This window comes from Canis lupus, chromosome 7 (genome assembly GCF_048164855.1).
Source record: "Canis lupus baileyi chromosome 7, mCanLup2.hap1, whole genome shotgun sequence".
Lineage (NCBI taxonomy): Eukaryota > Metazoa > Chordata > Mammalia > Carnivora > Canidae > Canis > Canis lupus.
The window spans coordinates 71232095-71246854 of record NC_132844.1 but is presented as its reverse complement, the minus strand read 5'-3'; the positions used below and the strand labels follow the sequence as shown (position 1 = coordinate 71246854).

Here is a 14760-nt window from a genome sequence, read left to right as displayed (position 1 = left end):
CTAGCTGTGGTACACTCACACCTATGCTCTCCTCCCAAAGATCCAGTGTTGATTGAGGTTGGCCTTTTAGCCATCAACTGGACCCTGACCACCCTGGTCTCCCCACCTTCTCCCTCAGGTGGCTGTCCACACCAGCCACACCTGCCCAGCATGCTTCCTGTCCTGTTTGCTGCTGTGGACCCACATTCCCTCTAGCTGTGGGCCTCCTTTCTGCCCAGCCCCTATTGCCCTCCCAACAATCATCAAGACAGTTTATTACCAAACCCAGTATTTATTGAGAATAAAGGAAACCAGCTGGCATAGAGGCCCAATTTCAATTCATCAAACGTCAGCTGAGGAGGGGGAACAGGGAGTGGCCAGCCCTGAAGTCACCCTACCAGGGAGGAGCCAGCTCTGGGAGAGAGGGGCTGTCAGACCTCCAGGGCCTGGCTGGGTCTTGGCAGAGGAATGTGTGAAGGGGGAGGGGTGAGCTGATGGCAGCACCCTGCAATGTGGGCTCTGGAGCAGCATGTGGCAGGAGAGCTGCTGTGCAGGTGGTCGTCTAGGGCTGGGGCGTGTGTGTGTGTGTGCGTGTGTGTGTGTGGTCCATTGTCAGGGGTTGACGGGGGGCAGCGCACTGAGCTCTGGCAGCAGGTCGGGGTGGGGATCCAGGCGGGCCAGGCGGCTCTGTTCCAGGGCGATGGCCTCGGCCGAGTGCTTGCACTTCTCTGAGCCGCACTGACATGTGAAATACTTGCTCTTGATGTCCCAGAAGCGGTCACCGTAGTCGAAGCTGTTGGAGGGGCATGGGACGCTGTGGGGTGCAGGGCCGGCAGCACAGGCCCGTCCAGAGCACCCACCCCATCTCCTCCCGACAGGCTCTAGGACCTGCAGTACTGGCCCTGCCGGTGGCCTTGTTACACGTGCAGGAGCTTAGCTCTGGCTCAGGATTCCGTTTGCACTGTCTGGGAGGCTCTGCCCTTATCCACGCCTAGAAGCCAGACCCTCTCTAGCCTTGGGCTTCGGGCCCCAAGTGGCCTGCCTCTCTCACCACACCCCCACACACAGCATGGACACCTCACCCCAGCTCCTCCCCAGTCCGGATGTCTCGGGAGCTGAAGAAGGCAATGCGTGGAAAGCGCAAGTCTTGGTGAAGCATGAAGACCCGGACGGGGATGATGTTGGGGTCACACAGGTGGTTGATGAAGCGGCTGATGTTGCCATAGTAACGGGCATCGATGCAGTACACCTCTCCATCCTGAGGGGAGGGCGGCACTCTTCATACTCGCCACTGCCCTGCCTGCCTGGCCAGCTGCCCCACCCACGGACCACCCAGGCCCTCCTCCCCAGGCTTCTGTCTGCCCACTGGGTGTGAAGGACAGAGGAATTTCTTGCCCACCTTGTTGTCTAAGTCGAAGAGGTAAGAATCATCCTCTCTCACATCAGCCTCAGCATCAGAGATTAGCTCCCCGACATACCTATTGGGCAGGAAGTGGCGGTTCCGAAGGTGAGCAGGGATTATCCAGAGCTGGCTCCAGGCCCTGTCTCTCCTCATGACCCCATGGGACCCTCTTCCACCACATGTCAGCTGCCCTGGTCTGTGCCCATGAACCCCACAGATCTGTATGGGCGGGTGTTGGTGGGCATGGAGGACAGCCGACTCCAGATGTCATGGGATGGGGGAGGAGGACGCCCCCCCCCCCCCCCCGCCCCGAGAGTGAGAAGCAGGAGGAACAGGGACACAGCACGGGAGGGGACAACGCAGAGTGTACTCCTGTCAGCTATGGTCTCCACGGACAGCTGCACCAACAGGCAGGACCAGCGAATGTGGGGGAAGCTGGGGGCCAGTAGGCCAGGGATGAGCTGGAGAAGCAGCCAGGGAAAGGTAAAGGGAAGGGCCAGAGCTGCGCCAGAGGAAGATCAGTGAGCCCCTGTGGCTCAGTATCTGTGGGCATGTGGTGTGGGTGGGGAAATCCATGTGAGTTTAATCCCTGGCAGGTCTGTGGACTAGGAACCACCCAGCAGGTGGTAGCGATGCCAGGCGACAGGACAGGAGAGGTGTCAGGGCTGCGGGAAGGGATGGAGCCATGGGGGCCATGAGGAATGCCAGGAAGGAGCTGGGGACAGGGACACCCACACTTAGAAAGCAGAGGAAAAGAAGCCGGTGAAGAAGAGGGATGCATGGGACTGACGTGAGGACAGCGTCGTGGGAGCCAAAGCGAGGACCAAGATGCAGGGCAAGGCACGGGTAGTTGGGAGGCAGCACTGGCAGGAGGGTGAGGGCAGAGGCAGATTCTGGCAAGGATGAGCAGTGAGTGGGTGGTGGGGAGCCTGAGGCCCAGGAGGAAGGGGCCATTTGAACAAAGTTGAGAGATGGTCCAATAAAGAGATGGAGGCCCCTTAAATAGGCAAATGGGGCTGAAGGGGGGCCTAGATGAAGACTGAGCCGTGGAGGAGGAGCCAGGTGACGGACGGGGTGACAGATGCTGGGAAAAGAAAGAATTGCTGGACAGAAGCAAGGCCCGTACAGAGGTGGACAGAAAGGCCGCATCATTACCTCCATTTTGGAGACAAAAAAAAAAAAAAAAAAAAAAAAAAAAAAATGAAGCTCAAGCAGGCTAAGAACTTGGCCAAGGATTCCCAGTGGCAGAGCACAGCTCAAACCTGGGTCTGTAGGTCTCCAGGCTTGGAAAGGCAGGGCAGGGGAGGGGAGATGTTGCAGTGGTGGCAGGAGGCTATCAGGCTCTGCGGTCTGTGTGGGCTGGGGGCAGGTGCAGTGAAGGGGCAGGCCCACCAGGGAGGAGAGCCAAGGGAGACCTGGGAGTCAGCTGTGGCTAGGCACCGACCCCCTGACCCCTACTCACTCGCAGATGAAGGTCCCCTGGGGGATGGTCTGCAGGGCGCGGACCCCCCAGCCCATCTTGGCTGTTCGGTAGAGCTGCAGTCGCACTCTGGGGGTGGGGAGGGAGGGTGGTGTTAGGTGGAGGGACCTGGAAAGCCCCCATTTGAGGGGCACAGGGGTGGGGGGGTGAGGGCAGGCTGCAGGAGGGGTCCTCACTTGATGCCGCTCTGCACCACCCGGTTCTTGCAGTTTCTCCAGCAGGAGCAAGCCTGATTACACTCGAAAATCAGTGGGGGCTCAATCTTGTTAAATTCCTGGAGCAGCCGCCCGTCCTGGGGTTGAGGGTGGGGAGAGTAAGTGGTTTCTATCTGGTGCCCACCTCGACTGCCAAGGAACCCCCAGAAAAATCCACCACGGATCCCAACCCACCAGAGAGGGAGGACAGGCTGGGGAGGCCACACATGTGGAGCTCAGACAACAGGAACCCCATCAAGCCCTTAATTTGCATGCAGCTGGCACAGGCCCATCTCCCCCTAGCACCCTCCCCCCAACCCCTGCTTTGCCCTGCCCTCTTTTCATGAGGGAGGAAGAGAGGGACAGGCGGCTTGGATGGGGCAAGCACACGCACCTTGTCATACCAGCAGCGGATGCTCAGCTGGCCACAGAGGCAGTTGGAGCTGGAGCAGTCGTCCACACAGGTGCAGTGCTGGCGCAGGAGGCAGGGGGTTAGCCCGATCCTCAGAAGCAGCCCTATCCCCACAGTGCTCCCTGACCCCTAACCACTGTCCTTTCTCTAAGATCACTGCTTTAGAACAGTGGGGGCTGATGGTCCCAGGATGAGGGGGATTCAAAATGCTAATTACAGGGGTACCCAGGGCCAACATGAGCCCGTAGACCTTCATGTGTCCTAAAGAAAGGACCCCTCTCCCAAGTGGATGCAGGCCCACCCCCAAGGTCCCTTCCAGCCCCACTCCCCTGGCCAGGTGGCTCGTTGGCCCACAACTTGCCCAGCTGTGCTTGGCAGCTCACTTGCAAGTGGGTGATGTTACGGTCGATGTTCATGGTGGATGTCTCGCAGTTCTCTGAGATGTACTTGTAGTCCTCAGGGCAGGGTTCCCCGTCCACACCGTTGACACAGGGGATGGGCACGTTCTCATAGCCCCGAGCCACATCCCTGACACAAGGGGAATGGGGGCTGGGGTGAGGGGGTCCACAAGGTGCAAGGAGAGGCCTGAGAGGTCCCTGGGGCCGTGGGAGGAAGGGGGTGGTTCTGGGGGCTCACCGGGGTGGGGGGAGTAAGGTGGTCAAATAAACTAGAGGACAGCCCACAAAAACTGGATTTCAGATAAATAGTTTGTTTTTTTTTTTTTTTTTTACCATAGATAAGTCCCCAGTGCCATGTGGGATGCTCTTAACACTAAAAAAACATGCACTGGTCATCTGAAATCCTCCTTTAACGCTCTTTTAATTTACTGTATCTGACATCCTAGTTAGGGGTTGGCTCTGGGGATTCAGGGGAGCCTGGGGAGGGGGCAGAGGGCTCACCGACAGATAATCTTCTCAGTGCGGATGGCCCGGTTCCCCACTCCAAGCCGAAGCTTGCGATTGAGCTGCAGCGCAAACCACACATCGGAGCGCTCGGGGGTCAGGTCCCACGCTGTGTCCCCCTCCTTGTTCCGCAGCTCCGGGTTCGCCCCACGTGACAGGAACAACCTGGGAGGGGACGGGAAGCCCGTGGGGCCTGGGGCCACGAGCCGAGCCGGCGGCAGGGTGTCAGGGTGCGGGGCAGGCAGGGGCTCACAGCACACAGTCGTGGTAGCTCTCCCGTGCTGCGATGTGCAGGGGCGTGTCCCCATGGTAGTTGACGGCGTGGAGGTCGCAGCGGGCGTTGAGGAGGACCTCAGCGATGGCCGCGCTCCCAGTGAAGGAAGCCCAGTGCAGGCAGATGTTTTCCTCCTGTGTGGGTGGGAGGGGTGAGGGTGGGTCTAAGCCGTGGGCGCCTGAACCCAGTCTCCTCTCTGCTCAGACCCCATCTCCCCTACCCCCACCAGACTCTCACATTGTCCGTGAGCGTGACGTCAGCACCCCGTGTCAGCAGCATGCGGATCACTTCGATGTGCTTGTGCTCTGCGGCCCAGATAATGGGCGTCCAGCCCCCACTGTCCTGTGGGTCGGGAGAGAGGGAGGAGGGTGAGGGGCTGCCGTCCCCTGCCCGGGGCCACCCAGCAGCTGGCCTAGCTTACCCAAGCAGTGCGTGGTCTAGAGCACAGGCCCTAGAGCTGGACTCGGAACAGGGGTCTCTGCTCCACCCCTCATGTGTTACAGGACCCTGGCTAAGTCTCTGAACGTCTCTAGGTCTCAGCTTCTTGATCTACCCCATGTGACTAATAGCGTCTACTGCTCAAAGTTGTGGAGTAATTTTTCTCTTTCCAAAAAGCACATATTTTTTAGGTCTTTCCACTCGAAAGTCCTAGGATATGGTAACCCAATAGCAATAACCACTGCTGAGGACACAGACCACATCTCTAAAAAACATTTCCTGTTTAAAGGAACCAGAGTCCCTTAGAGAAATGGTAGATCAAGTCTGGGGCAGGAAATGTACTAAGAGGTAAGGATGCTCTTAGAAGTTGCTGGGTGGGACCAAAAGCCACAGGAGCCAGGCTCATGGGGTTCCTCCTGGACAAACCACAGGACAGTTCAAAGACTGAAAAATGACAGTAATGGGCTAAAACAGACCCAACATATGACACACTAAGAGGTAATAAGAAGCATCGCCACACATTCCTAGAGATTAAGGCAGCAACTGATCATTCCAAAAACATAGAAAGAAGCAAACAAGAAAAAAGTGGAAAAAAAAATACAAATGAAGAAAAGGCAAGAAATAGGGACAGACTGGAACAGAGTGATGGAAGTGTTGGAGATCAGCGGGGGCTGACAGGAGGCACAAAGGCCAGGGCTGAGCCAGGGGCCCGGAGGAAATTGGCTGGGCAGCCAGCCAGGCCACTCACCTGGGCGTTGACGTCCACCTGTCCTGTGCTGAGCAGCAGGCTGACCATCTCCAAGTTCCCGATTTTGGCTGCATGGTGGAGGCAGGTGGAGCCATCTTCCTCCTGAGGGAGATGTGGGCAGATGAGTCCCTTGCTGGCACCTCAAACCCTGTTTCTGACCCGAGGTCCCAGCTGGCCCGGTCACCACACCTTGCTGTAGACACAGCCGCCACGCTGCACCATGTAGCGAGCTACCTCCAAGTGGTTGTTCACTACAGCCTCCATTAGCGGGGTCCGCTGCTGCTTGTCTACTGCATTGATGTTGGCTCCAGCCTGTAAGGAGGGGGCATGTGGGCTGGCATCACAGAAGGGCTGGGCAAGAGAGGGGGCGCAAGGGCCTGGTCCACGAGACAGAGGGCCTGGTCCGAGCTGACCTGCAGTAGCACGTGACAGATCTCAACAGAGCCCTTCTGGGCGGCCGCGTGCAGGGGCGTGCGCTTGCTCTGCTGATCGCTCTGGAAGTTGGGGTCCAGGTTGTCCACTGTGGGGAGAGCCCGCCATACCGGAAGAAGGAGGGACAAGTGGTAAGTGACTAAGGGGCAGGTAGGACCTCCTCTAGGAAGGCTATGTGGGGTGGGGGGCCCTCTGGGCAACGCAGTTAACCTCTCTGGGCTTCCACTGGCAGGGCTGGTGTGAGTGGATGTGTATAAACACAGCACCTACGTGTTTGTCGTCACCACTGTCCCCATCATCCTGGGTTATCTGTGAGTATGTCTCCCCCTCCACGCTCCGTGTTTCGGGGCAAGGATGATGACCTTCACTGTTGTACCCCCAGCCCTGGGCCCGGGGTCTGGCATGTATGGTCTGGTGTTCCATCAAGGTCTGCAGAATGAATGAATGAATGAGTGGAATACTCACACAGCATCAGGATCACCTTCTGTAGCTCCCCCTGTTTCACTGACAGGTACAGCTGTCGGGGGTGGAAACGGAGTTTCTTCCGCCTGCCATGGTGAGGGAGAGGGGTAGGTGTCTCAGAAAGGGAACCCACCTTTCAGCCCCAGCCCTCATCGCCATGCCTGAGAGCCACCCCTCATTCACCTCTCTGACTCCTGGATGACCAGGGCCTTCTCCAGGGCCTCGCGGCCTGGACCCGGTGGCAGCCCCACGGCTGAGAGGCAGCCCCCATTGGGAAGGGTCAGGGAGGGCCCTGAGCTGTCGATGGTGTCGGCCAGAGGGTCGCAGGGTGGGCGCCGGGGCTCCCCATGCCCTCGCATCCGGGCACTGTGGGAGAAGGTGCTGATGTGTACCAGCAGTGGTGTTGGGCAGGGAACAGATAGTTGGGAATGGGAAGGCCAGTACCTGGGCTGGGAAGTGTCTGCTCTCCCAGGGGCATCCTGAGCCAGGGGTGGGGGGGCAGGGGCTGCAGTGCCAGCTGGTGGGGTCACCCCATCCCCCCGGGGGATGGTCACCTCCTGGGCCTCAGATGCATCCTCCCCACAGTGGGGACAGAAGACCATGCCATTCAGCTGGGACACACAGGCCTTGTGGAAGCGGTGGGCCACACGGAAGTCAGGGTGGCACTCCAGGAACGTGCCCTGGAAGACAAGGCATTCAGGCTCCGGGAGACCCCTCCCCCATGGGGCACGCAGCCTGTCCGCCCCACTGGTTACTCACCGCTGTACAGAAGTAGCCACAGCCGGGGCAGCAGTGGTGTTTGACCATGCGGGCACGGTGGGTCTCACAGAGCACCATCAGTGCCACGCGGCTTGATGGCCTCATCGTCTCCCGTTTGAGGATGGCAGCATTGCAGCCTGACAGCTGTGGCAGTGTGAACGGGCAGGAAGAGGGTGAGGCTGGGGCCTGGGGCTGGGTCCCCCCCACTGCCGGCACCTCTCCTATCAGCTCACAGGCCCACCTCTCCATCCACACTCTCTGTGGCCATGCACTTGTGCCCAGCTCTCTCGCTGATGCGGTCAATCTTGGGAGCCTCCATGCGGCAGCTGCAGAGGGGCAACTCCTCAAACCCCCGTTCCGTCTCTAGTGAAGACGTGTCATTGGATATCCCTTGGACGGAGGGAAAAGGGCGCTGAGCGAGGCCATCCCCATCACCCATGGGGACCCCTGGTGGGGCCTCTCACCCCCGCCCTGCTTTTCCCTCATGCTCTAGAACCCCTAAAGCCTGGCCATGGAAGGACAGACACCTGGGCTCCAGTGGGATCCTCCTCCTCCTCCCGGTACCCCCCAGCCCAGAGGCTGCCCCCTAGTGGCTCGCCATCCCAGCAATTGGCAATTACCAGCGTGGTTGGGGGAGAGGGTCCCCTCGCTGGGCAGCTCCAGGGACCCCAGAGGGACCTCCATGTACTCACTAGGGCCTGAGGAGCCCACACCATTCACTCCTGACATAGAGACAGAGAGAGTGAGAGCACGAGCTCATAGGTGCCTGGACACGTGGGTACATGCGTGAGTACATGCGTGAGCGTGTGTTTGTGCACGCTCTCTGGGGGCTGGGAGAGGGGCTGGAGGAGCAGACCCAGAAGCTGAGGAGCCTCCTCACCTCGTGGCTCCTTGGCCCGGGGAGGCTCGCGCTTCCGCCGTTTCCTAGACGGCTTTACCCATGGGCTGTCCTTCCGCCACTTCTTCTTGGCTTTGCGCCGGCCACTGGAGCCACTCTGGGATGGAGGAAGAGTTAGAGAGCCTGGGCCCCAGCCCACGACCTCTCCTCCCCTCTGAGGACTCAGACCTCTGGCCCCAATCCCAGCGTCCCCCCTGCTCCACAGGATGCCCGCTGCGAGCCCTTACCCGGTCAGACTGATTGCCTGATTCCTCGTCTTCTTCTTCTTCTTCTTCCTCTTCCTCTTCCTCCTCCTCTTCTTCTTCCTCCTCCTCCTCTTCCTCTTCTTCCTCACTCAGTTGTTCAGCCAAAGCTTCAACCTCAGACTGGGAGAGAGGCAAGGCAGGGCTGGGGAGACAGCAACCTCCAGCCCATAGCCCTCTCTTGCAGGTAACTTGAGAAAGAGACAGGGAGGGACTTATCCAACCCCAAAGACTAAGGCAGTGAAGCTGGAGAAAGAGCTACTACTACTGTCCCAGGATGGCTCCCTGGAGGTGAGCATGGATGGGAAAAGGAAGTGAGCTGAATGTTAGACAGCTGTGAAGAACTCACAACAATGTGTGTGAATCTTGGGAACATATTAAGCAAAAAAAAAAAAAAGTTCAGAAAACAAGCACATAGTTTAAGTCTTGAAGTTCACATGTAAGCAAAACTACCCATGGCCACTCCAAACACTAGATGGAAACCTAATGATAAACTTTATAACAAGGATGAGGTTGACATCCCATAAATTCTTTTTTAATATTTTATTTATTTATTCATGAGAGACACAGAGAGAGAGGCAGAGACATAGGCAGAAAGAGAAGCAGGCTCCATGCAGGGAGCCCGATGTGGGACTCGATCCCGGGACTCCAGGATCACACCCTGAGCCAAAGGCAGACGCTCAACCGCTGAGCCACCCAGGCGTCCCGACATCCCATAAATTCACTGACCAATCTCAAACATGACTAATAAAAAGACAAGATGTCCTGTGCCTCCCGATATGACACAACAGGAAGTATGCACACCAGCTATCAAATCCTCTCACCATTAAAAAAAATAAAAACCCCAAATCACCCGAAGCCGATCATGCTTCTAGATCTAGTTTACATGAAATATCGGGCAGAGAGGACATTTAGTCCTCACCCAATCAGTGAATTCCTAAACATGAGGAATTCTGTATCACAAGTGACCTGGTTTCTTCAACAGATAAATGGCAAAAAAAACTTTTTCAAAACCAAGGGCATCCATATCCAGAGAGACCTAAGGCAAATGTCAATCAAACGAATATATGGAGCCCATCTGACAAACAGTGGCACCTGGGTGGTTTAGCGGTTGAGCGGCTGCCTTCGGCTCAGGGCATGATCCTGGATCTGGGGATGGAGTCCCGCATGGGGCTCCCTGCATGGAGCCTGCTTCTCCCTCCGCCTGTGTCTCTGCCTCTCTCTCTGTGTCTCTCATGAATATATAAATAAAATCTTAGAAAAGAAAATCTGACAAACAAAAACCTGTTTACGAAACCACCAAGGCATATTATGAACCCTAGTAGCAAGGTGATGGTGTTAGGGAGTCACTGGTAGTCACCGGGAGTCACATTTTTCAGATTGCGAACAGTGAAGCAGTGATATCAAAGCATAGGAAGAGGTCTCACATTTAAAGATACAAATGGAAACATCTCCAGATAAAATGATGTGATGGCTACTTTAAAACAGTCAGGGAGGTGGGCCGGTTGGTGGAGGAAGAGCTGAATCAAGAGCCACTGTGTCCTGAAAATTGTGGGAGCAGGGTGAGGCTCCATGAGGGCTCACCATTTACTCTTTTGTGCATATCTGAAATTTTCCCTGACACGTTAAACAAAGTGCACGTCAGGAAGACCGCATTATGTCACATAGGTAAATACAAACATATGAGATAAAATCAAACTAAGGACAAAAGAATAAACAGACAAACCACAGATAAACAACAAAATGGGGGCAGCCGGGGTAGCTCAGCGATTTAGCGCCGCCTTTGGCCCAGGGCATGATCCTGGAGATCTGGGATCGAGTCCACATTGGGCTCCTGCGTGGAGCCTGCTTCTCCCTCTACCTGTGTCTCTGCCTCTCTGTGTGTCTCTCTCACGAATAAATAAATTAAATCTTAAAAACAAAAAAAAAACCCAAAACCAAAATGGGATGCTAAACCCAAAGTCCAGGATGGTGGTTACCACAATGGAGAGGGGCGAGGGGCCGGGCTGGGGTGGAACACACAAAGGGAGGAAGTTACAGAGAGGATGGGAAGGTGAATTAGGGGGTGTCACAAGGTAAAAAGGAAAGAGAGACAAAGGGGGTGGGTGGGTGGGAAAGACTGGAGAGTGAGCCTTGGCAGAGAGGTAGGCTGGCTCCTTCTCACCTTGCTGTCAGAGTCCACACGCTCATCCACAGAGTAGGAGTCGTAGTAGAGGCTGAAGTCATCCCCCACCACTGTCTCCCACTCCTCCAGGGACCCTGGGTCCCCTTTCTCCATGGTCACTTCTCCTGAACCCCGTGCAGAACCCAACTCCTCCGACTAGGAAAAGATCAGAAAAATGGAAGCTGCTGGTACTTCCCTTCCCAACCATTTCCCTTGAGGGCAGGATGCAGCCCCCCCCAGGTGGAGAGGCCTTGTCTTCAGCCTCTCTAGGCTCACCAGGCCACCTCCAGAGTTCAGCTTCCTCCTTTTGGCCACATCTGGAAGGAGAGAGAGAAAGGAATAAGGCTGGTTCTTCGACCCTCCGGACAAGATTTATCAGGTGGCAGGTGGGTGGGGTGTGGGGGTGGCGCTGACCTGAGGTCATCTTCCCCAGCGAGTGCAAGTCATCACTCATGCGGAAATGCTGCACTTCAGGGGGCCGCTTCTCTGGGACAGGAGGCTAGTGGCAGAGAGGGAGCACACTTTAGGGTCAGGGAGCATTTGCATTCAGTCAAGGGTGAGCCACACCCTCAAAAATGTCACCTGAAGCTCCAGTAAGCCAGAATGTGGCAATCACAAGAACTGCTGTCTCTCGAGAAGAAGGGTTTGAGGCACATTCCACACCTAACACTCACCTTTTCACTCACCCGAAGGAGCGGGCCCTCTTTACCCATTTTACAGATGAGAAAATAGGTTTGTGCCTTGCCCAAAGCTACCTAAACCATACCCAAACCCCCAAAAACACTGTCACAAAGCTTCTGAAATTCTGGGGCTTTTTGTCCTTTCCCTCACCCTCCTTCCCTGTAGGGAGTCACAGTAAAATCCTTAGAAGCCCTTTGAAAAAGGAAGCAGGGGGAGTTTCAAAGGGAGGGAAAAAGCTCCCTTGGGGCTTGCTTTGAGGTAGAAAGCAAGTTAGAAGTTCCTTAGTCATTATCATAAGAATAATTGGGACAATTAACTACAACAGTAATCCTCTAACCTTTTTTTATTTTTAAAGATTTTACTTATTTATTCCTGAGAGACAAAAAGAGGCAGCAACAGAGGCAGAGAAGCAGGCTCCCTGATGTGGGACTAGATCCAGGATCATGACCCGAGCCAGATGCTTAAACCACTGAACCACCCAAGTGCCCCTCTAACCTTTTTTACAACTCCCCTCTCCCCAAGAATATAAACTTGTCTGTCTGTTCAGATCAAGCCCAGCCCAGAATCTGACACACAGTAGCCCCTAGGTAAGTATGGCGAGCCCTGAAGGGATGAGAAAAAGTCTGAAGCTAAACTGTAAAAAAAAAAAAAAAAAAAGTCCACAAGGGGTACACAGTGGGTTACCTGGGTCTCCCCACCTCCACCCCTCCCCCTCATTCTCACCTGCCCATTTCCTGGTTTGGACATGGTTTTTCTGGCTCGGTGGACCTTGGGCTGCCCCTCTGGGCTGGGTGTGGCTGCAGGGGGTTCAGGCCCCGCTGCTGCCCCCTGGGCTCCCGGCATACTCAGCAGCCGCATAGCCAAACTCTGGACTGAGGGGGGTGATTTTGCTGCGCCTGTCATTGACATCTTGGCGCGGCTGGGACAGGCACCCCCCTTGCTGGGGGAAGAGGGGAATGACTTTGTGGCATGGCCTGGAAGACAAATAGGCAGACAGAAACAAGGTAAGACGAGAGGTAATCAGAGGATACCCCCCCTCTGCCCCCCAGGCCCCTGACTCCCCAGCCTCTCACCCAGCAGGATTCGGCTCCCGTGGAGGTCCCCATCTCCCTCCAGATTCTCAGGTTCATCCCCAATGAGCGGTGTGGCTCCTAGGGGGGTGTCAGCCCCCTCATCACCCACGGTGACTGTGACAGAGGCTGGGGATGAGGGGCCAGCAGGCTCCAGGGAGTCAGGGCTGGACTTGGGCAGGGTCTCCTCACCACGAGGGGTGTCCCCCAAAGAGCCGTGAACTGTAAGGGGAAAGAAAAAGTTCAGGGCTAAGGTCTCGGGGAATCCTGTGTTGGGGGAGGTGAAGGTCCAGCTGGGCCTGTTCAGCCGCACTCACCTCTCTCAGAGGCTCCTCTGGGCTCCTTCTCCAGCACCAGCGCCCCCATCTCAGCAGGGGCCTCCCCCTGGCAGGGGACACAAGGTATAGGAGGGCTGGTCAGCCCGCTAGGAAGTTGGGGAGCCCAGGACGCCTGGGCTCTGGGAAGAGAGAGTAGGCTCCGGGGCCTACCTCTTCCTCGATGGGGGCCCCCCCGTCCGCGGCCTCGGCTGCCCTGGGGGGCCGCACGACCCCTCCCCCGGGCCCGCATCAGCCCCCTCCCTCTCGGCAGACCCCGCATCTCTGGGGCCTGGAAAAGAGGAGGGGGAGGGGGCGGGGCCTCTGCGCCCCGGCCCCGCCCCCTCCTCCCGGCTGCACGCGCCGCTCCCCCTTTGTCCCCCAGGCCGCGGGGACCCCGGGCACCAACCCCTCCAGCGCCCGCCGCTCCCCAGCCCGGCGGACGGCCCCTCGTGCCCCTCGCGCGCGCTCCTGGGGCCCCGGCTCCCGCTGCCCACTCGGGGGCAGCCGGCGGCTGCACGCGCGCCTCCGTGCCCACTCCCCCCACCTCCCACCCCCTGGTCCCCTCATCCGCCCCCGGTGCTGGCCCTCCGGATTGCTGTAGGTCTCGTCCGGGCCCCCCGGCCCCGTTGCACCCCCGGAGCATTGCACGGGCGCGCGCTTCCCCCGGGCGCGCGCGCGGGCATGCACCCGCCTCTCCCCCTCCCCTTCCGCACCTCGGCGGCCGCCGCCGCTGCAGCTCCCGCCGCCGCCGCCATCGCCGCTTGCGCGGGGGGCCGAGCCGGCGCGCGGCCGCCCCGGGTCACGTGGGCGGGGAGGGGGGGCGAGGAGGGGCCTTAAAGGAGCCACGGCGCGCTTTCTGGCCATCTCCCCCCACGCCGGGAGCGGCCTCGGCGGTGGCAGCGGCTGCCCTAAGCTGGGGGCTTCGGGGGCGCGTTCCCGCCGCTGCGGGCGTCGGCTGCGCGGGGAGCCGAAGGCGAGGCACGCCTGGCCGGGGGTGGCCCCTCCGTGCCCCGCCTGTCCGTAGGTAACGAGAGCGGCGTCTGAGCGTCCCGGCTCGCGGCGGCTATCTTCCCGAGGAGGCCCGCGTCTGCTTCTCCCGCCTCGGTGCGCTCTAGTTTCTGGGTCTCCGGGTAGCAAGTGTCGGCCTCGCTTCTCCCCCGAGCAGGAAGGGGGCAGCGGGAACGCATGGAGGACACCGGTGCTCTCGACTGCTTCGTACCGGCAGGAGCAGCGTCCTCTCCTGAACCCGGGGCTCAGGGTCCCTTCTGTTTGAGCCGGGTATGCTAAGGCACCAAGTGCACCGGGGACCTGAGTAACCCCCAGAGGCTCCACAGTCATCACCGCCTGCTGAGTACACTATACTAAGGAGCCTTTTTTTTGGTCGCAAGCCTAGGCATTCCGTGGGTCATAAGCCCAGTTGACAGAGGAAGTATGAATGATATTACACCGAGATAAAAACCTTGATAGCATTATTTAGGGTACCATCCCTTTGGGTATTATATTCTGGTCAAAGTTTGGAAAAAACCCTGTAAGATCTCACGCGCAGTATTTGGTAGAGGTCCGTGGTTTGGCTCCAGGGCACCTGAGGCCAATTCAAGGCCTTCTGGGAACTGTAGTTCTCTTTGGTTAAGAACTATTCAGAGCTTTGTGGGACTTGTAGTCTTCCCCATGCCCTAATCCAAACTTTTTTTTTTTTTTTTTTTTTCTGGCTTTCCCAGGACATGAACCCTTTTCTCAGAACATAAATGCCCAAACATAGGCTCCTGCTTAAAATTTTGGTGGGTATAATGATCACCTTTATAGTTCATCCCTAGCACTGATACCAAACTCTCGTGATAGATGGGGAAGTCGTGAGTTATCACCACTACCAATCGTGGAACAGAAGTGTGAGATATCTGCCAGGTGC

The 14760-nt window shown here is 57.5% G+C and overlaps 1 protein-coding gene across 4 annotated transcripts; it reads right to left on the bottom strand.

Annotated features, from left to right (window-relative positions):
* Window positions 1-251: 251 nt before the first annotated feature.
* On the bottom strand, window positions 252-13655 carry EHMT2 (euchromatic histone lysine methyltransferase 2). 4 transcript variants are annotated; one of them, XM_072833624.1, is made up of 28 exons: window positions 13568-13654; window positions 12855-12921; window positions 12541-12759; window positions 12191-12441; window positions 11201-11285; window positions 11063-11103; window positions 10787-10942; window positions 8608-8745; window positions 8363-8477; window positions 8103-8204; window positions 7724-7872; window positions 7483-7626; window positions 7168-7403; window positions 6907-7089; window positions 6727-6809; window positions 6243-6349; window positions 6019-6141; window positions 5830-5931; window positions 4881-4985; window positions 4623-4777; window positions 4367-4534; window positions 3851-3995; window positions 3450-3527; window positions 3038-3153; window positions 2844-2930; window positions 1379-1457; window positions 1062-1237; window positions 252-772 (listed from the first exon to the last, which is right to left on the bottom strand). In XM_072833624.1, exons 1-28 carry the CDS (start codon window positions 13607-13609, stop codon window positions 592-594), a joined length of 3633 nt encoding a protein of 1210 aa, XP_072689725.1. In that variant the 5' UTR covers window positions 13610-13654; the 3' UTR covers window positions 252-591. The 4 variants fall into 4 exon arrangements, with proteins under 4 accessions (XP_072689725.1, XP_072689726.1, XP_072689723.1 ...); XM_072833625.1 differs by lacking the exon at window positions 8103-8204 and having other exon boundaries at window positions 13568-13655; XM_072833622.1 differs by lacking the exon at window positions 13568-13654 and having other exon boundaries at window positions 12855-13151.
* Window positions 13656-14760: the final 1105 nt, after the last annotated feature.

Excerpts from the sequence above, each read along its gene's own strand:
- EHMT2 (XM_072833622.1), bottom strand. The coding sequence starts at position 13,134 with ATGCGGGGTCTGCCGAGAGGGAGGGGGCTGATGCGGGCCCGGGGGAGG. Across the intron at positions 11,286-12,190 it reads CCAAACCAGGAAATGGGCAG|CCTCCTGTCCCAGAGAAGCG; the intron begins GTGAGAATGAGG and ends CTCTGCCACTAG. Across the intron at positions 8,746-10,786 it reads GTGTGGACTCTGACAGCAAG|TCTGAGGTTGAAGCTTTGGC; the intron begins GTGAGAAGGAGC and ends CCTCTCTCCCAG.